General features: G+C 33.0%; 1 protein-coding gene across 1 annotated transcript in view; it reads left to right on the plus strand.

Moving 5' to 3' along the window:
- LOC124368656 (uncharacterized protein CG3556) overlaps window positions 1–21,970 on the plus strand; it is a 132,044-nt gene that overhangs the window by 85,859 nt on the left and 24,215 nt on the right. The window contains exons 4-5 of the mRNA XM_046825904.1: window positions 528–688; window positions 17,432–17,609. Coding sequence (XP_046681860.1) covers window positions 528–688; window positions 17,432–17,609 — 339 coding nt within the window. The remainder of the gene's footprint in view (window positions 1–527; window positions 689–17,431; window positions 17,610–21,970) is intronic.

Consider the following 21,970-nt stretch of genomic DNA (forward strand, 5'->3'; position numbering starts at 1 on the left):
TTAATAGCTCCTTTAAAACATTTTTGAAATATAGAATTAGATCTAAATGTAAAAAGTCAATACTACATCTTACTCATTACTATTTCCTACAACTTTAGTAAGTTAACTATTATTAGAATATTAGCAGGATTTTATTAGTTCAATTCACCTGTATGTGGGCTACATGCATGTTAAGATTGAAGCTGGTAAACCTTGAGTATGACTCCAGCAGTTTAAGGCAACATTCTAAGAGGCTTGTCAGGAAAGACTATATATTACTTTTCCAGAAAAAATTAAAGAAACATTCTTAATGAGGAGTAGTTAAATAATTGTGTGATTAAATAAGCATAACTCTCACTTTTAATGTTTAATATTGACCAAATTAATATTTTGTTTGTGTATCCAATAAATCAGTAGTCAATTCTACATGTTTTCTCTTACAATGTCTAAGGTACTTGTAGAATAACAGTATATAAAAACAAAATATTTATTTCATTTGTTTTGATCAGTTACTTGATAAACAGTAATGAGTGTGTTATGACATGCAGACTCCTTGGCGGGGGTTGTCCTGGCAGTCCAGTGTATCATGAAGGTCCACAGGAACCGTAACATGCAGCACTACTTGGAGAAGCCGACCCTGGCCCTTGCACGCCTACAGCAAGCTGATGGTGGCTTTGGCAGTCTACATGGCACGGCATATGCTCTTCAGGTGATCTCCACTCTCTGTCTGTAGATTAAGTCTAGAAATTACTAGGTTATTAAACTAAAATAAACCGACTCTAAAAAAAGACATTTCGTTTTATATTAACACCGTTATTGTTAGAGATGTTTGGTTCTTTTGTGTTGTAGTGACTTGGCGTAAATTAATTAGTGATTCTTTAAATTAAGTTTTTACAAGTTTTGGACTGTTACTGCCCATGTCCCAGATCTGGAATATGTGACAAGCACCTGCTGCTATCTAGTAACGATGTGGTCAACTATCAGCAGTGTTTTATAGCATCAGCCAAAAGAAACAGGTTTTTCTGCCTGAAAACCTCAGACTTGCCTACATTCTACATCATAAACTAATGTAAGTATTACAAATCAAATTTATATCTTGCACTTCTTGGTGTCTGGTCATTATGTTATATCGGTTATAATGTGACATTTATGTTTGGTTTGCTAGTAAAGTAATTTTCTCAGTTTGTGCCAATTGGATCTTTGGACATAAATGAAAAAAATGACCATGTTGGTGTTTAAGGATGTTTCTGATAAAATTTCATTGTTTTCCCAAGATTTCAAATTTCTGCCTGATGCCCTAGAGTAAATTACAAATGTAGAAAGTAAGGATAGTCTGATTGTAGTCTTATCCCAAGAAGTAAAAATAAATGTACTATATGTAATAAATTCTATAATATTTATAAGTTAGTTTTTTGTAACATTACCCAAAAAACTACATAAAACATACATTAATCTTTTGTTTTCAGAAGACGATGACTTAAGCTTCAGTGAAAGTAGTGAAGAGCAATTAGCAAGCAAAGATAAGACGGGAAATCTTGACTGCGAGATTTGGAGGGATGTACGTGAAAATGAAAGCGAAAAACCATCCCCACAGCATGTAGAAGAACTTCATGATCAGGTGTCACTGACAATAGTCTATATAAAATGTAAAATATAGATTGTTAGCCAACCTTGGTGCAGTACAGAGGTGCAGTATTCTTATTCCTAACTTCAATCATAATGAATAACATCAACATCAGTTTATGAACATTTTTTCCTGTGAGGAAGATGGATACACTCTGTATTCACTTAACAATATTGTAAGTTGCACGTTGACTGTGCTGGCACATCAGAGCGGATTTGGACGAGGATCTAATAAAGAGAATATCTGTTTGGAAAAGCAAGAACTCTTCTTCAAAACCTTCAACAGCTAATGATGCAGACTTGATTAAAATATTGTATGAAGAATGTTTACAAAAAATAGAGTAGGCCTGCTATGACAGAACAACTAATGTTACATTCAAAAGAAGTACCTAAAAAGCGAAATCGAAGAACTCAAGATTGCACTTTAATCTTTCTCTAGTAGTCTTGATTAAAATATTTAAAAAATAGTGAGTTTTACGACTAAAAGTGGCGAAGTGATACATGCTTCACGCAACTATGTCTGGAGAACAATCAACTAAAAGAAGATTTCGACGTAGTGAGGGTGAGATTTGAGAAGCTTGATCAGTATAATAGAAACCATAGTATTCAACTTGTTGGAGTTTCAAAAACAAACTATAAAAAATTACATAATATTGAAGTTAAAATTCATTTTCCAGATGGAACAAGGGGTTCCTCACAGAAAAAAACAGGCATAAAACCAATTATTTTCCAGTTTTCTAAGAGGAAACAAGAAATATGGTGGTCACAAAAGCTTTTAGCCAAAGAAAAGGAAGACCTGTTAATATACCCTTGTTTAATCGCTGGCATAAAAATTTGATCTTAACGAACGTCTCACTGCATGTAATGATATGCTTTTGTACCATGCAAAGAATTCAAAAAGTGCTGAATACCAGTTTATATAGGTATTTTATTTATATGGGGGAATATTTTCAGTTAGAAGTCAACATTACATTATGCTGATAAATAGGTTACGCAGTTTTTGAAGTTGAAACCATGGACTTGATTAAATGTTCATGAATAAAACCTTCTCCATGATGAAAACAGAGTAAAAACAATTGCTAAGATGCCCAGTCTATAAATATAAATGAATAATATAGGAAAGGTTGTAGGAACTAGATGTTCCATTTGACTTTTTTATCTTAATGATATGGGCAATGTGCCACATATAATAATCATTTTTATAATGCTAAAATTGACAAAAATCGAAATTTAACAGAATGATCTGTATATAAAGACTTATTTGGACAGCTTTCGTCCTCTCAGTTTGTACTAAATCAAGACATTAAATATAATATAGTTGCAGACTATCAATGCCTTCGTAGTTGTTAAAGAATAGGGAAACCACTATTGCTTAAATATATAAGTTAATTAGTAGAATATAAGGTTTTTTAAAGTGGAAGAACACCCAAGAATCAGTCAATTAAGGGGAGTTAAACGAATTTTTGAAACGTTTAACAATTTGTTTTGTTTTATTTTATTGTTAGTTTATTTAATTGGAAGCAAAACAATGCAAACCGATTTAAAACCTGATTCTTCGAAATATTTGAAAATTTACGTTCATAATATTTCTGCATTGATAAGTCAGAAGCATCTGCAAACCGGCCGCACTGTGTATTACATTTAGTATAGTAAACTTCTACTAGATACATAATTTATTCAGTGTTGAAAATGAGGGATTGTTGGCTACCCTGGTAACTACTTTAATAACTACTGTAGTACTGGAATACAGGCAGCTGACAGCTAATAACAGCTGAACGAAAACATAAACAAAACAACCATATTACTAGTAATGCTGTGCCGTGTTTTAGTAAATACTTTCTTTCAAGTTGTGTTCATTTATAATTCATATAAAATAGTATTTTTAAATACTAAAACACGTCTAGAATAAATAAGTGGTGTAAGAAACGCAAGTTTACAGGAAATGCGTACACAAACAAAAATTGAGAAACTAGGCCTGATACTATGGATTCAGTACAGCTAAAACTACTCCAAGTTCATCTAAGAAGAAACTACCCAAATGTTCTTCACAATATTATGGTATCTCAGTTACAAAAAGGAGTCATTTTTCAATGGAATTTTTGTCTTCAGTTATAAGTAGTTTTGTTTTTTGTTTTTAAGCAATGTGGGATGAAGTAGGCTAGGTCACACAGAGCTAGATAATAGCAGAAATGAGTTAGCTGCATTGTTGCCCTTACATTGAAAGATTTGCATGTAATGTAATTGAAACTGGTTGTAAAAAAAACTGGGCCTAAGTTCGAAATGAATTGCGGACTATTTTATGGCTCAAGATGCATTGGTAAAGGTGTTTAAGCGGGGAAAATGCTTTGCAGTTTGTTGAACTTACCACGTCCAAGTACTGCTGTGAGTAGGTATACAACTATTATAAATAAAATAATAACAAATGCAGCAAGCAACTGCAGAGGCTGTAGAAAAATATGAAGGATCCACTGACATTCCAATAGCATAACAGAGGCTTTATATAAAACGTGCATGTTACACCATCACAATTATGGACACTGGCAAAGTCTTGGATGTTGAAATACTGTGTTGGGTGCACTAAAAACAAATCTAATTTATAAAAAATATGTTCATGAGGCACATTGTGTAAAAACTATGAAGACTTGAGTGACAGAGTGGAAGCTGTTGCCGTTATTGTGGTTTTCAATTGATCCAAAATCAATATGGGCATAAGATATTTAAGGCATCTTGGCGAAAATTTGAATAAAAGCAGTGTGGGCTATTTATTTTCATCAGCTATCTAGTGATAAGAATCCAACCCACGCCCTATGCCTCTCTCTCTCTCTCCAACACATGGTATAGGTACAAACTTACCTAAGCTGAGAAGTCCCCTTGTACTCACAGAAAATCTATTCCAAAAGAATTTATGAAAGTAATAAAACCTTTCAGGTTCTGGCCCATCCAGACTTGCTAAAGAAGTGCCTGCATGGAAAAATCCAAAATGTAAACAAATCCTTCAACAACGTTTTGTGGTCAAAGATTCCTTTGATCCAAAAAACACCTTTGTAGGAAGGACAACTTTAGAAATTGGTGTAAAGGATGCACTTTTAACTTTTGATAATTATTATATTGGAAGGCTGCAGATTCTGAAAAACTTAGGATTGGAAGACCTGGAAGAACTCACCATTGCTGCTCTGAAAACCACGGATGACTTTCAGTTGCGGAAAGCTGAAAGTGCGGTCATAGAAGCAACTAAAGAAGCCAGAATTGAAAGAAAAAGGAAGAGACTAGCTGAAAATGATAATGGGAGTGGTGACTACTGTCCTGGAGGGCTCTAGATAGTGTGTAAGTAGACTTAAAATGACTTTACATGCTCTATTTATTTGTTTTTTGTGATTTTGGACATTTGTGTTTTTTAATCTGTAAGTACGAAATTTTCAAGAACTTTTAAGATAATCACTTAAAATTTGGTAAATATTTTTTTAAGTTGTCTTTAATAACAAAGAACCATTGTATTTTTCGGACATAGATTTTGCCAGATATTTATAAAAAATGTAATTTTACAAACAAAAAAATGTATAATTATTAAACAAAAATTGTATGAACTGTCTTTTTTGTAACTGTTGGTTCACTATATGTTACCTACATTTGGAAATAGTAGGACAATTTCAAATCTGTACACTTAAACCATTGCTGAGATAAGTGTAACAGACAGTAAGCATTTTAACATATGCTGTAATGGAACGTTTAACTCCTCTTAATGCATATGTTGCAGAAAAAAATAGATTTGTTACAAAATCTAACCAGGAATAAAAATCAGACGATGTGTCCCCAAAAAGTAATAACATTGATTCAATTTTGCAAATTTCAAAGTAATAAATACCTGTAAATGACAAACTGACAAAGCGGTACATTATGGTTAGGTAAAAATTACAACCTAAGTTCAACAAAATAAACTGAAAATTGCATTTGAGATTATATTGAGGATAATTCAAGGATCTAATTCATTTGATGAATCATACGGAACTTCTATCTTGTAGTTAATTTTATAGTTAACGTGGTTTTAGCCATTGTATTTGATTTGATTTGATGTAACCAAATAATCAAGAAATTTAGCTCAAGAATATTGAAAATACGTTTTAAGACACATGTATATAAAACATTATGTGCCGAATATACAGCTGATTGAATTTTGAAATTTCATGTTGAGATGTAGATGTGAAGTTACTGAACTGTAGTAAACACTAGAACAGGCTAAGTGAATAAAATTCTTATATGTTTGCAAAAATAGGTGTTATCTATCAGTTGTACCTATATATTTGTGTAAATGCCTATGTAAATAAAAACACAATAAATTAAATTGTTTTATATAGCATTAACTAATTATAAATAATGCTTCTACAAAAACTTCATATAGTTTTATTGATCCATTCATGTTGTAATAGCATTTCCATTAGAATTGCAATATTTGCACAACATTCGCATTGTATTTATTCTGATTGCCTGTTTTATAATGTTGTAATTACGACCTACTTGGATACATTCCAACATTGACATACAAGTACAATATTTTTTCTAGTTTTGTTTAGTTTAGTTTAATTTCAACTCCCTTTTTTTGTCATATATTTGTTTCATGGAAAACAAACTTTATACAGATAGTACTGATTTTCATAATTTATAAAACAGGCATGTTTGTACTCACATAAGTTTTATAAATCAAGTAGATAATATACATACATACATACATATATATATATATATATATATATATATATATATATATATATATATATATATGAATGATTATTTTCTTAATATTGATATTTGTTAAGTATTGGATTATTAAGTTTATTTAATGTATTTTTCACATTTCTTTTATAATTCAATGTTTAATTATTCTTTAGACTATAATATTTCCTCCTTCTTCTCAAAAATGTTTGTTTTTTCCATACTTTTATAATCATGACCTGTTTGAAAAAGTTGATCTGCAAAATTAGATTTAATACTAATTGTTGTCTTGTTTGATTTGAATGCTTTTATTTGTTCCTTTAATTCTAACTTGAAATTTCAACTTGTCTGGCTAATTTAGTAATTTTGACAATCACTGCAATAAATATTATAAACTCCAGTGTTTTTGTAAGAATAGTTTTGTTTTGTGTTTTTGTATAACTTTTTATTAATAATTTAAGAACAGGTATTTCGTGTTCTATGACTTATGTAAATGTAGATTTTTCAATGGGTTTCCGTGTTGCTCTATTGAGAATGGTGCTAAAAGGCAGATACATGTATTATTTTTCTTGTTTGTTTTCGTAACCATCTACATTTTTTTGGTTTTAGCCACAGATCCTTTTTTTCAATTGTTTTGAGACTGTACCCATTTTTATTGCCAAATTTTAAATTAAATTTTCATTTTCGGAATCAGATATACGAGTATTTATTGAATTTTTTGTTAACCTATTCACCAGTAAGTGGCATATGCTACCATTTTATGATTCCAAGATCTAATCGTTTGGTATTATTTATATACCTAATTGCACATGCTTAACATAATACAGGAGCAATTTTATACATGAGGTAAATAAAACTGACTTGAAAGAAACCAATTAAATACGATACAAAAGTCAAATAAAGATTTAAAAATAATAAACTCTTATTGCAACATAAATAAGTAAAATAATTCTATTATTACCAAATCTGACAAAAACGACACAACCGTTGCTATAAAGTAAAAAGATTATAATGAAAAAGTTCAAACGTTTCTACAAACCATTAAAATAACAAATAATTAAAAATACTAAGTAAAGATCTGACTCAAGAATATAAAAAGTAGATAAACAATGTAATTTCCAAGTATAAAACTTGTCAAAATCTAGACAAAATAATCCAAAGTTACCAATGTAGACGCTCCAAATTTAAGAGGACAATCCAAAACACTCGTGACAAATATCCCCCCCAGACCAGTATGTATGGAATGCACCTATCTAAAATGTAGTACAAGGGCTATCTCGAAATTAGATTACCTACGTTTTGATGAAATCAAGATACAAAGTACAAGAAAAAATTGTATTATATACATTGGAAAGTGGTACTAAAATACTATTTTTGTATATAGTCACAATAAAAATTTAGGCACTTATCATAGCGGTGAACTCATTTCAAAATTTCAGTGTTATAAAATTCTGCCACCTGAGACTTCAATCAGGTAGTCACACCTCCCCCAATTCCATGTTGTCATCCAAGAACTGCGTCACAAGCCAGGTCTTCATTGTTGGAAAAAAGTGGTAATCATTGGGTGCAAGGTCTAGACTCAAGAGGGTGACAAGGGGGGTACCCCAGGGCTCTGTCCTGGGTCCCTTTTTGTTCACTGTTTTCATTAACGACCTCCCAAAATTTCTTCCCAACAAGTGTGTCCTTTATGCAGACGACACTACCTTGATGTGCTCCAATAGACTTTCTCAACTTAATCTAATAATGATCAATTATATGAGAGAGAGATCACATCTCTGGTTTTCTGCAAATGGCCTATATGTTAACGAGGATAAATCAGAGCATGTTATATTTAGTCTAGGTGCCAACTCTGAGAATAAGTCTGTGAAGTTACTAGGTCTTTATCTTGATTCTAAGCTCACCTGGAGAACACATACTGATGCCTTATGTACTCGGTTATCGAGAGTGATCTTTTTTTTAAAAAAACTGACATCCTGTACTAGTCCTAGTTTGGTTTTAAAGGCTTATTTTGCCCTCTTTCATTCCCACCTTACATATGGTACCCTTCTCTGGGGTAGCTCCAGCGGAGCTAGAGAGGTTTTTCTGTGCCAAAAGAAGGCTGTGCGAAAAATTTTTAATCTTAGCAATAGTGACTCGTGTAAACCTTACTTTATAGAATATGATATACTTACACTCCCTTGTATTTTTGTATTGCAGAGTTTGATATATGTAAAAGAAAATTTAGAACAATTTGACTTAAGAAGCTCAATACATACTCATTATACAAGAAACCAAGACTCAATCAACCAAAAACATGCTAGGCTAGCCAAAACCCATAATAGTTATCTGTATATAGGCATAAAGCTTTTTAACAAGTTACCATTAGAAGTTAGGGAAATTTCATGTAATAATTTTAAAATAGCTGTGTCTAAATGGTTGAAGCAAAATGCATTCTATTCTATCGAAGAAATGTATCTTTACAATATAAGTAATAGGATTTTCATGTAGTTCATGTATGTATGCTCAGCATTAAGGATATAACTGTCCCATGTAGGCTATGTTAAGGTTTGTGTATGTGTTTTTATTTGTATATTGTATATTATATATGTTTTAAGGACATATTTTAAACTCTATGACTTTGTCAATGCATCGTTTGTGTGGGATGGCAATAAAATATTCTTGATTCTTGACTATAAGGCGGATATGGAAACATATCCCACTTCAAAGCATCCTGGACTTCACAAGTCCGATTTACTGTGTATGATTACAGGCATTGTAGTGCAAAAACAAAATTTTCTAACTTGACTTTCCTCTGTCCTTGTATTGTATTGCTCTTCTTAACTTTTACAAGGTTTCACAATACCTTGCAGAATTTATGGTTTTGCCACGTTCTAAGAAATCAACAAGAACTCCTTTCCTGTCCCAAAAAACAGTTGCCATAATCTTGCGCGCTGACAATGTTTGCATGCATTTCTTTGTTTTTTTGGGGGAATGTGTGTACCTGCACTCCATAGACTGTAATTTTGTTTCGCAATTCACGTATTTTACCCAAGTCTCGTCACCTGTAAAGATTCGATCAAGCAGCGAGTCGCCATCTTTTTCATAAGTGTCCAAAATTGTCAATACAGCAGGCATACACTGATTTTTATGGGTTTTTTTAAAGATTTTTGGTACCCATCCTATGTCAAAGTATCCGCAATAGTTCCTCCTCTAGCGGCTACAGAGCGAAACGTAATCTAGTTTCTGGATGGTCTTCGTAAGTACTTAAGTAATAAAATTAAAAATAATATAGACTTGATAGATTCACACTTTTTCAAAACACATGAATTAATAAATCAAATCAAAGATATTAAAATACTTGAAAATGCAATATTTGTATCATTTGACAAAGAAAACATGTTCTCATACATTCCAGTAAATAAAACATTACAACATCTAAAAGAATATCTCACAAAAAATAACACTTTAACAAAAAGTGAAATCAATAAAATAGTGAAACTTACAATACTCACACATTTTCCATAAGGTACAACAATTGTGGGTTGTGGTCTTTTGGTTACAACATGTTAATACGAAACTAGCTCAATAATCAGTTGGGCATCTACAGGGTGTTTGAAAAGTATGGGTACGGCTTAATATTTAAAAAACCATAGGAGATAACATCTATAAACTTTGCACAGTGTCATATGGCTATGTAAACTATTTTTCCTTGCTATTACCATGACATGCCAACCATGGGGGGACGGCCCACAGAGGAAAACACGGAAATCTTAAATTGAAGCATGGGTCAAGTGATACCTCATTTGAAAGAGCTCACTTAGTAAAGTTGAATGCCGCAAACCACATCTCAAAAGGTTTATCTGTTACCCCGGCAATGTGTACAATCAGGCATTGTATGGAATACCTAGGCATTGTATACATTGCCGAGTGAATCCAGGCAAAGTATGAAATAAACTCATTTCTTAACAAATGTACAAACTTTGCCTAGGCATTGTGTATAATGCCTAGGCATTATATAGAATGTCGAAAGTTTTGCAGGCAAAGTATAAAATAAACAACATTGTTAAAAATTGTTTATTGCAAATAAAAAACATGAAATGTACATGTATTAAATGTGTATTAAAATGTGTATTAAACATAGGATCTGAAAATCCTCATATTTGACTAGAGTAAAATTTAAAAGTGAAATATTAAATTAAGAAATTAATTGTTTACAGCAGGAAAGAGAACTATGGCACTTCGAGTTGCATTTTCGATTGTTTTTAACACAAGCACATTGTTTGGTTTGTTTGCAAGTGCATCTCACAAATCCTTGGCCGCTTCCTGTTGACTGAGCTGTTGCAGCGGTACGAAGTCCTGTTTCTTTGATCGGGCACGCCTTCTACTCGAACTAGGCTTTTTTTTGGCAAACTGTAAACTGTGACCTTGCGTACAGTTGTTTCAAAACTCCGTTGGCGGTCCCTAATTCGTAAAACCCATCTTCTGTCGTATCCATGACCACTGCCAGAATATTTCTCAAGTCACCTCTTCCTTTGTCAACGTCAGGAATTGGAACACGAACAGTGACTCCTTTTGGTGACGGGGGGAAACTTTTTATCGGAATTAGCTTTCATTTTCTTAGCTTGTTTTTCAAGACAAGCTTTTGACCTCTTCCTCTCTTTATCAATATTTTCCGAATTAAAACAAGGGACACATAACAGGGTTTTTTTCAGTATCATCACACCCCTGAATTGAATGGCCACATGAAATATATATGTCCGCTAAACATTTTGTGCAGTTTTGTTTCTCATTAGTTTGCTGCAAACAAACGCTACACATTTGTAGAAGGCTAGAACTGACATCAACGGTTTGCCTCATTAACTTCTGAAGTGTTTTATGATCGGTTTGGAGTGGAGGTTCTAGACTTAACATTGTTTGTGTTTCTGTTGTGTGCATGTTATTAACCACTCTTTCCAAATCTTCTTCGCTGTTAATGGAATCCAAAATGTCCTCGAGGCAGAGAAGATGTTGTAAGACCGACCTTTACTTTACAGCCGAAGAGAGCCTCATAGGGCGTTCTTTTGATTCCTGAATGTAAAGCTCTATTTTTCATAAGTTGCACAAATCTCAATCCCTCACTTCCAACGGTCAGTTTTTTCATCTTGCATCCAAGTCGAAATCATGTTTTCAATATCTTGGTTTTTGCACGTTCTACACTACCCTGACTTTGAGAATGACGTGGTTTGCCATGAACGATTTTTTAACGTAGGCCAATAATGTTTTAAATTGTAAACTATTTTGTTTGCAAACTCCCTTCCATTGTCTGACTGCAATATACTTGGTGCTCCAATGAGAGTAAAAATATCAACTAGGTGATATGCTACTTCCTCAGCGGTTTTAGTTTTGAGAGGCTTAAGAATCACAAATTTTGTCAAATGATCCTGATAGACCATTATGAACTTAAACTCCCTGTCGGGCTGTGACTGGAAATCAATTAAATCTACTTGACAACGAGAATTAAATTCTGATGAAATCAGGGGCTTTACTACCACTCCTCTTTTCGAACCCTTTTGTTTCTTCTGACATGGCTCACACAAACTAATATATAGCTCAACATCATGACGTGTAACATTTTTGTACTTAATATCTAGCTCTTTTAACATTCGATCTCTCTTCCACCATGACCAATAGCTACATGAGCTTCATGGAGAACAGTAAATAAATCCGAATCGTGGACATACAATTTTACAACACTGTCTCCTTGTTTTAATGGTGTATTAGTTTTTGCACATGTTCTACGATCATTACATCATACCTGTTGAGTAGCCAGTATTGACGAGGTTCCTTTCTGGGCTTGGCCTTGGCATCTTAGACCTCCAACACCAGCTTCTTATAGTCGTCTTCAGTAAAACAAACACTATTTTTAGCACTTGCATTCCGAATTTTTACAAGTTCGGTACTAAAACGAAGTTTCATTAGCGATAAACGATCACTAGAACTACTGATACTACTGTTCACTTGTGACATTTTCAAGCAACAATACAGTGGCACGACAGAACAGAACTGAAGCGTAGGCCTAGTACAATACTGTGGCGTGACGGAACAGAACTGAGAGCAGCGTTATAGCGGGGATAGGCGGGGGGAGTAGGTGAGGCAAGCACGTTGTAACTTGAAAACAATGGAACAGACAGATTTTTAACTCTGCCTGAACTCCAGGCAGGCATTTTTATAGAATGCCTAGGCAAAGTATGAAATGTTTAAAATTTCACACTTTGCCTGCTTACTTTTGGCAATGTGTAGAATGCCTAGGTATTCTATACAATGCCTGATTTTACACTTTGCCGTAACATATCCAATCAGAAATAAAACACAATAAATACCGATGTTTTTTAGTTTTATTTATTGTGTTATAAATTTATGACATAATTTGCTAATTAAACAAAGTCAGTGAAAACACATTGGTTAGTAGAGTGAAACGCCGCCAACCACATCAGAATACGACGATCCAGTCAGAAATGGCAGCGCATAATGTACTTCACAATGTGTACCTAAAACAACCCGCCATTTCTGATTGGATAAACCTTTTGAGATGCGGTTTGCGGCATTCAACTTTACTAAGTGAGCTCTTTCAAATGAGGTATCACTCGACCCATGCTTCAATTTAAGATTTCCGTGTTTTCCTCTGTGGGCCGTCCCCCCATGGTTGGCATGTCATGGTAATAGCAAGGAAAAATAGTTTACATAGCCATATGACACTGTGCAAAGTTTATAGATGTTATCTCCTATGGTTTTTTAAATGTTAAGCGGTACCCATACTTTTCAAACACCCTGTATGTGGTACACCAGTGGTGGATGGTTGTCTTGAGGTTACATGTTAATAACCCAGACTCTGTAATTAGTTTGGCACAAATGTGGTACAACAGTGCTGGGTTTTGATGTTAATAAGATTAACAGATTAAGTGCTGGGTTGTTATAAGATTAATACAACCCAGAGCTGAAAACCAGACTAGCATCTTTGTGTTAGAACAGTTTTGGATGGTTGTCTTGAGGTTAGAACATGTTAATAACCCAGACTCAATAATTAGTCTGGCATCTATATTTTACAATAGCTCTGGGTTTTGGTGTAGAGGTTATAAGACGTTTATATAACCCTGACTCGATATTATTCAATTCAAATATTCTTTATTCGTACAGTGTACATAGCATATAACTGGATATAGTACGTACAAGAATGGCGTGAAATAATATTTGTATGTTAAAAAATATTAATATAGATAAATAAAACTAGGTCATAAATATTAAACTAGTATAAACTAAAATTCAAAGAATGCAAATGATAGCGAAAGAATGGAAACAATTGCGGGAACAGAACTCACAATATCTATTAAAAATTATCGGATATTAAAATTGTTAAAATTCAAAATATTCATCAAGGCTGTATAGTGGTCTTTCAGTTAAATATTCTTGTGACATTTATTTAAATTTAATTTTACTTTTATATATTTCAAATGATATAAAAAGTACAACATTATATTTTCTAATACGTAAAGCGAGTACACAGTCATTATTTTTTTCTATCCGAAATGTGATTTTACGGACGTACAATAATTCAGATTTAACATTATTTGAATAGCATGTATTTATAACAATAATATTCTATGTAAATTTTCTTTGAGGTTGCTCCATAAATACTTTTCTGTGACCGCGACGCTTTTTATCAGTATCATCGACCTTGTACTGTGTTGACTCTCTCCCTTATTCTGTTTGGTAAGATTCTCACACAGGCCCATGAAGATGGGCAGAATAAGGCTTAAAAGGGAATCGGCTTCTCCTTAAAAAAAAAAATTATACCTAATGTTATACTCGAATGAATAAATGCAATATATACCATCCATAAAATATTAATTATTGAACACAATTTTGAGAGCCTGTAGAGGGTGTAAATGCCCGAAGTGATCTTTTTTGTGAAGTGATCTATATGTTTATCCCAGCTGAGATTTTCATCAACTACTAAACCTAAAAATTTAGTGTAAATGTGCTTAATTCTAATCTATTTGGTCGAAAACCATATTGTTCATTTTCTATGAGTCTGTTACTTTCTAAAAACCCAATTAATTGATTATACATAGCTTTCTCAAATATTTTTGAAAAATACTGAAGTAATGCCAGAGGTTGATAACCACCCAGGTCACTGGTACTTCCTGTTTAAATAAAGGAGATGTGTTTTGATTTTTAATTTTGTAGAAAAAATACCTGTTAAAAATGACGAATTTATCAAACGTTTTAAAGGTTTGATCAGATCATCATAAGCACTCTTAATGACAGTTATAATAGGAGCCTCATTGTATCCAATAGACAATTTGTTCTTATAACAAATTATAATATTTTAATTCTGTATCACTGATTTCCCTGCAGGGACAACATCAAATTTAGCTTGTTGATCGTTTGAAAAACTGATATCTAAGCTATTTTGAATGGGTTCATGAGTTTTGGTAAAATTTGATGCTTTACTGTATCTATGAAAAAATTGTTGAATGAGTTACTAATAAAATTTATGTCTGTAGTAGTTTTACCATCTATATTGATACTATATTGCGATTTACATTCCTTTATATTGGAGGTTTCTGAATTAATTATTTACCAAGTTGATTTGCAAATATCATTAGAATTCTGTATTTTACCCCCAAAATACCTCCTTTTAGCATAATTTACACAATTTACTCTGTTGAACTATACAGTTTTTTCCTTTTTTGAAACAATCTGTAATTCATTTTGCACTGCTGTTATGTTCTCTTAATTAAGTTTAGGAAGACTAATCTGAAAATAAAACATAAAAATGGAGCAAAACGTATCATATTTAAGGTCTAAGCTAGCTAGATAGACATCCACCCATGTATATCTTTTTAGTACATTTTTAAACTTTATTACTTTTTTCTTATTGTCTTTATGTTCTTTGATTTTCACATTTAGTGGTCTTTTTGTCTTGCACGTGTATTCCCTATTACAAGAACATGTTATACTGTAAACAGTTTTTTGATTCCTCTGTGCTATTTTTTGGTTTGGTTTTTACTCCCTCTTAAAGTGCCTTTTTACAGCAAGTAAGCCAGCAAAATAATTCTGAATAATCTAACATCCTTCAGAGAATCCAAAATAGAAATAATTTCAGATTCAGATAAGAAAAAGAAAATCTCTGAACTTGAAAAGCTCAGACCTGTAACGATGGAAAATATCCAAAATCTTGTTATCCTTTCAAATTCTCATATAGATAACATTTTCAAATCTCCTGTTAGTAGGCTTCTCCATCAATTATTAGTACTGCGTAGAATCAGTGCTTCTGCAGCCACACTACCTAGGTTGAGCAACCACTGACCCACCTTTTGCTGATACTCGGCTACACTTTCACCCTCAGCCTCCAGTATGTGCTCTGGTAGATTTTTATAAATCCTATGAACTATGTAAAAAGTTGAATTTTTCTATAGAACAATTGGTCTACGTATCTGATATCCAAACTGTATTCTATGTCCAGTAAGATAGTTGTGCCGGAGATCTGTAAAGGTATATTCTTTGTGTTTTTGTATATGAGGTAAAAGAGTTTTATAAAAACTGTCCTTACTCTTAAAACAGGGAACTCTTTAAATAAAAGATTAGAAGGATATCTGTGGTTTATCCTAAAAATTATCCTTATTATGCCTCTCTGTGTGACCACAAGCTGTTCAAGTAGAGCAGACGACACAACTCCCCATGTGAGAATACCATATTGCAGAACTCCATGTAGACAAAATATACTGACATACAGTGATCCCCACTCAGTACCCCGCTGAGCTGATTAATAGCAAATAACAAATCTAATGTTATTTTTTCTTCAACATATTCTAACTTTGAAAGGAAGGAATAAAGCTAGTTGTTGAACTTATGGTAACAAATGCTTCACCGTTAAATGTTGCACAGCACAAAACTGGTTTTGCCCTACAGTACAGCGCCTGGTAATCATGGACACAGTAAAAACACAGTTAACAATATCTTGAAAGTATCAAAGGTACTTTTCCTTTTAACACGGTTCTTCGGTTTATTCACATCTTCAGGGGGGACAGTTAAAGCGATGCAAATAAAACTCAACATATCAATCGGGAAAAAGCTCCTCTTGAAACCAGGTTATCATACAATAACTAACGTTATGAGAGACACAAAGGTTATGGATCACTTTATTTGGGTTGATTGAGTATGCCTTCTAAAACAACCAGCCACACAAGACAAGAGTACAGAGTTTAATGCAAAACTAAGCATACAAAAGGGGTTTTGCAGCGTGATATATTGTAAGCCAACGAGAACTGGAACAAGGAAGGCAAAGGCCACACACCTCGATTAAGAGATTGCACTATCTATCTATCTATTATATTTAAAACTCCGAACGAGAAGCGAGTCCAATAAAGAAAGTCAATCGGTAGAACGGTAGCTTTCCCCTACATGGCATGGTTTCTTTGAACCAATCAGATACAATAGAAAAGATCAAATGATCTCTGCAATCTGTTACAGTTTTCAACATTAGTGTCAAAATTTTATATACACAATTTGGATAAATGCTATAAATATTATAACACTTTAGAACCATCTTCATTCTAAATTTATTCTGGAAATTAACCCTCAAAATTGAAGAAATACTTTATCAAATACATTTTATTCTGAAATGTAATTCAGAAGTAGTATTTAAAATTATGATTGTTAATCATACTAAATCTTCTTTGTTAATGAATTTTCTGGAATTGAAATGATACCAAATTGCAGGTACAATCTACCACCCCCTAGTGAAAGAACTTTGTGTCTCTATCATTCTACCTGCCAAAACCACTTCAGAATATTTATTTTCATTAATCTGTAAACACTATTTCATTTAAAATTTGTGTATGAATAAACAATTATATATAAATGAACCTCTCCCTGTTTCTAAGTGTTCATCTTTTTAAACAAAATAAATTTAATTATAAGCAATTTATAACAAAAATCAGCAATTAATAACTTTTAGGAAAATTAAAATCCCTTGCATATTTTATTCCTAAGCATTTAAGTATTTAGTCAAAGTTCATTAATTCAATTTTCCAACACTTTTATGGGCATCCATTGGTAAGAATGAATTACAGTGTATTGTAAATATAACTTTGCTCTACAGGCTCTTTCCGAAGAAAATGACTCGTGGAACCGTAGTGCCGCAGTTTCCTGGCTGCTCAATCACCAGGGACCTGATGGGGCATTTTTTGATGTGCCTACGACTTCAGAAGTCATACTTGCACTGGCCCAAAAGAGTCTAATGTCAGTGCGAGAACTAGACTGTGATGCTGCTCCTTTAGGTATGGTGTTTATTTACAGTACAAACAATATAGTGATAATGTCCTCTTTAGCAACTTGAACAGATATTGTTTCAAATTATTGATTATGGACGATTTGTAATGACTACAGGTTTATTATGTACATTTTACGTGTACACCTAACAAAGGTAAATTTTCTTAATAGCCTTATGATATTTTCAGTATCTGAAGTTTGTTACAGCTACAAATTTGTTTTGACTTTGAACACTTTTGGCTCTATTTGGTTATGCGTTGAACACAACCCCTCTTCTTCTCTAACCAGACATTTAAATAGTATACAATTTAAGACTACAAGTCTGAAAAATTAATCATATAGGTGTGATGTAGCCCACACTGCTTGTTTAGTCTTGTTTTATACTTACTCCATTAAAATATGCTTACTTTTGATGTTTTATGTTTATCAAAAAATTGTTACAAAACAGATAGCTAAATATTGAATTAGGTTTTTGAATAACAATCTTCATTGCTAAACAGTGCTGAAATATGCTATTCTGGTGCAACCCTTTTGCCGCCAACGCCACCAACTTGATCGCTCCCCCTTCCACACAGAAATGCTACAACAAAAACAGAACTTCTCCATGGCATGTTTTTAAACATAATGAGTATTTTATTCCAAATAGGAATTTAATAAAAATAAACAGAAAAAACAACTATTCTGTAACTCAGTAAAAAGAACTTTATTTCCGAAACTTTACATAGGATTTATCTAAACTTGTTTCGAGAACTGAGCTCAACACCAGTGGCAGGTACTCGGGTAAAAGTCAACCAGATTGGTAAGAGGCAGCTATGCTTGTGGCCTTCCCAATATTTATGCTGACGTAATGTAAACAAATTGAAAATATTGGTTAAAATAATTAAACATATGCAGGCCTGTGCTGGGTACCTCGAACGGGCAGGGGACTCAAGAGTAGCAAGGGCGAGTTTTGGTTTAAGGATGGCAATTTTGACATAGAGGATGAAGAACTTAAAGGAAGGCCAGAAACTTATAAACATGAAGAGTTGGAGAACATATCGAAAGAAAATTCTTGCTAAATAATATTGGGAGTAATTCAACAAACTACTCAGCAGAGCCACTTCTGGCTGATTTATATCTTCCAGTTGAACCTACTACTGGGCACAGCAAAAACCGATGTGTCACTTAAATCTGGACAACTTTATGGTTGCGCAGGAGCGGCACATCACTAACCGCAAATGTTGAGATTCTGGAGTGCAAGGGTAATCGGATAGTTCTAGTCTAGAGAGGGTACCACACATATTGAAGCCAAGCTATGTCAAAAATAGTGACTAGAGATGAAAAATGGATTCATTACGATAATCCAAAGTTAAAAATCATGGGGATGATCATGCCATGCATCAACATCGAAAAACATTAATGAATCAAAGGTAATGCATTTGGATGGACAGGTTGGTGTAGTGTATTGGGAGCTAATGCTTGTTTGCTAAATTCTATTGTTCAAGGGTAAAATAAAATACAAAGTAGTAGTTGAAACATAATTAGTGTAATTTTGGTAAACTAACATACATAAAAAATTAAGACCAGATAATTTTACATTACATATACTAAAAGAAGAGTTACCAGCATTTACTACTTAATTTCTTAAGGAAAGTAACAACAACAAATATGTGCACAAATGTAATGTTCTTTTAGTGAATAAGTCTTTTTAATTCGGAGCTGGAGTGCCAAAGATAATCAATAGAGGTATCTGGATTTGTGGAGTTCAAAATATCAGCTCCTGAGTGCATTAACAGTAAAGATTCTAAATTTTCGTTTATTAAGAAGATCTCAGTCTGGTTTTGATAAGTTTAAATTTAGAAACTGCTCATTCAGAAGAGACGAGTCACTGGGATGTTTAGAAGAAAAATATATATATATTTTGAAAGTTTCCCTTTCAATAATTCTAATATAATTGTTTATGCACATTTTATACAACTGTTGCATGATGCTGACGCTTTTCATTGGATCTCGTTGTCTTCATCATTACCTTCTTGATCTCATCATCACTGTGCTCATCACTTTTCTTGTCTGAGACATCTTCATACTCATAGCCAGCGTTCATACAAACAGCTTTCAATAGTTTGGACAGGTCTATCCACAGTTACAAAGAAGATCTTTATTTTGAATTCTTCTTTATGAGAAATTCTAACACTGTTGTCTATAGCAAGTTCTCTTGCCTTTTCTTTATGTGTCATTTAAAAAAAAGTTGTGCTGCTTTTAAGTTTTAGCAAACTTGTCCAGTTGGCATTTTAGACTAATAAGAGAAGACTCAATCCTCTACCCAGAGCCGCAGCTAGAGGGGGGCGGGGCGGGGAGTCATTTGCTCCTTGTGGAAAAATTGTAGGGGCGGCAAAATTATAGAAGGTCAAGTAGTTGGTTTAAAAGTGAGATATGGCGTCGGAAGAAGGAGTTTCTCATACTTCGGCCCTAAGTTGTACAACGACTTCCCCCTTAGCCTAAAAGAATGTAGTTGTTCCTCATTTAAAAGGAAACTTGAAGACTTTTTGATTGTTGAAAATTAACTTAGTTAAGCTATTAGTATGTAAGAATAACAAATTTTACAGTTTTTGCCACTGCATTATTTTAAATTAGCCACTAGATTTTATTGTGCCTGTTTAAATTAAGTTTAGTTTAGTTTTTGTTATCTAGTTTTTAAGGCATTCAGTGACTTGAGTTGATCTGTAAAACAGTAACTGTACTGAGAAACGCTTGTAAATAAAGGCATTTTTATTTATTTATTATAAGTACTCTTTACGCATAATTTAGTCAGTCACCTCACAAATCGTTTTTCTATCAGAACAAAAAGTACAGATACCCGTGTATGAACGTTAATAAAATAACAAGTAGGATTACAATTACAGGAGTTAATTTTAATTTAGATTGATTATTTCTGCTTTTAAAGACTGTCTTACTTATGCAGCTTATCAGCTTTAAAGATGGTCTTTCATGCCCACATTCAATCCCATATTGCATATGGAATAGGTGTGTATGGAGGAACCACAAATCAAAATTTTAATAAAATTCTTATCTTGCAAAAAAAAGCGCTGCAAATAATGTTAAAAATTGATAAGGAAGAATCAGTTAAAAATCATTTCACTGAACTAAATATTTTAACAGTGCATAGCCTTTACATTTTAGAATGTGTGATGTATGTTAAGACTCATCAGTCCAGTTTCAAGAGTCACTGTGAAAATCATACATATAACACTAGAAATAAGAAGGAATTAGTATTACCTAAGCATAATTTGGAGTATTATAAAAAAAAAACTTCTTATGCTGGAATAAAATTTTTAAAATCAATTCCAAAAATAATATCAAGTGTTCGAGACATAAAGAAGTTCAAATCAATGTTAAAAAAGTATTTAATTCAAAAGGCATTTTATTCATTTGAAGAATTTTATACAATATTATGATTTTACTCATAACTATTATAGTAACTTATTTTTAGTGACGCTATTTATTGTACTCATGTGCAAAATATAAATAAAGATATTAAATAAAAAAAAAAAAATAGACAAGAATGAGTTATATGATGGTGCATGTCCAACCATGTGATTTGGCTGAGCTTTATTGAAGCCTATCACTCAATGAGCTGACACAATTCTCTTTTGTCCATAGGACACGTAGAGAATGCAGTGAGCTGTATAAATTTGAAACTGTTTATAGTATGCGAACTTATCAAAGCATGTTACGTGACACGTGGAGAATGCAGTGAGCTGTATAAATTTGAAACTATTTATAGTATGCGAACTTATCAAAGCATGTTACATGACACGTGGAGAATGCAGTGAGCTGTATAAATTTGAAACTATTTATAGTATGCGAACTTATCAAAGCATGTTACGTGACACGTGGAGAATGCAGTGAGCTGTATAAATTTGAAACTATTTATAGTATGCGAACTTATCAAAGCATGTTACGTGACACGTGGAGAATGCAGTGAGCTGTATAAATTTGAAACTATTTATAGTATGCGAACTTATCAAAGCATGTTACGTGACACGTGGAGAATGCAGTGAGCTGTATAAATTTGAAACTATTTATAGTATGCGAACTTATCAAAGCATGTTACGTGACACGTGGAGAATGCAGTGAGCTGTATAAATTTGAAACTATTTATAGTATGCGAACTTATCAAATCATGTTACGTGACACGTGGAGAATGCAGTGAGCTGTATAAATTTGAAACTATTTATAGTATGCGAACTTATCAAAGCATGTTACGTGACACGTGGAGAATGCAGTGAGCTGTATAAATTTGAAACTATTTATAGTATGCGAACTTATCAAAGCATGTTACGTGACACGTGGAGAATGCAGTGAGCTGTATAAATTTGAAACTATTTAT

Source organism: Homalodisca vitripennis, chromosome X, assembly GCF_021130785.1.
Source record: "Homalodisca vitripennis isolate AUS2020 chromosome X, UT_GWSS_2.1, whole genome shotgun sequence".
Classification (NCBI taxonomy): Eukaryota; Metazoa; Arthropoda; class Insecta; order Hemiptera; family Cicadellidae; genus Homalodisca; species Homalodisca vitripennis.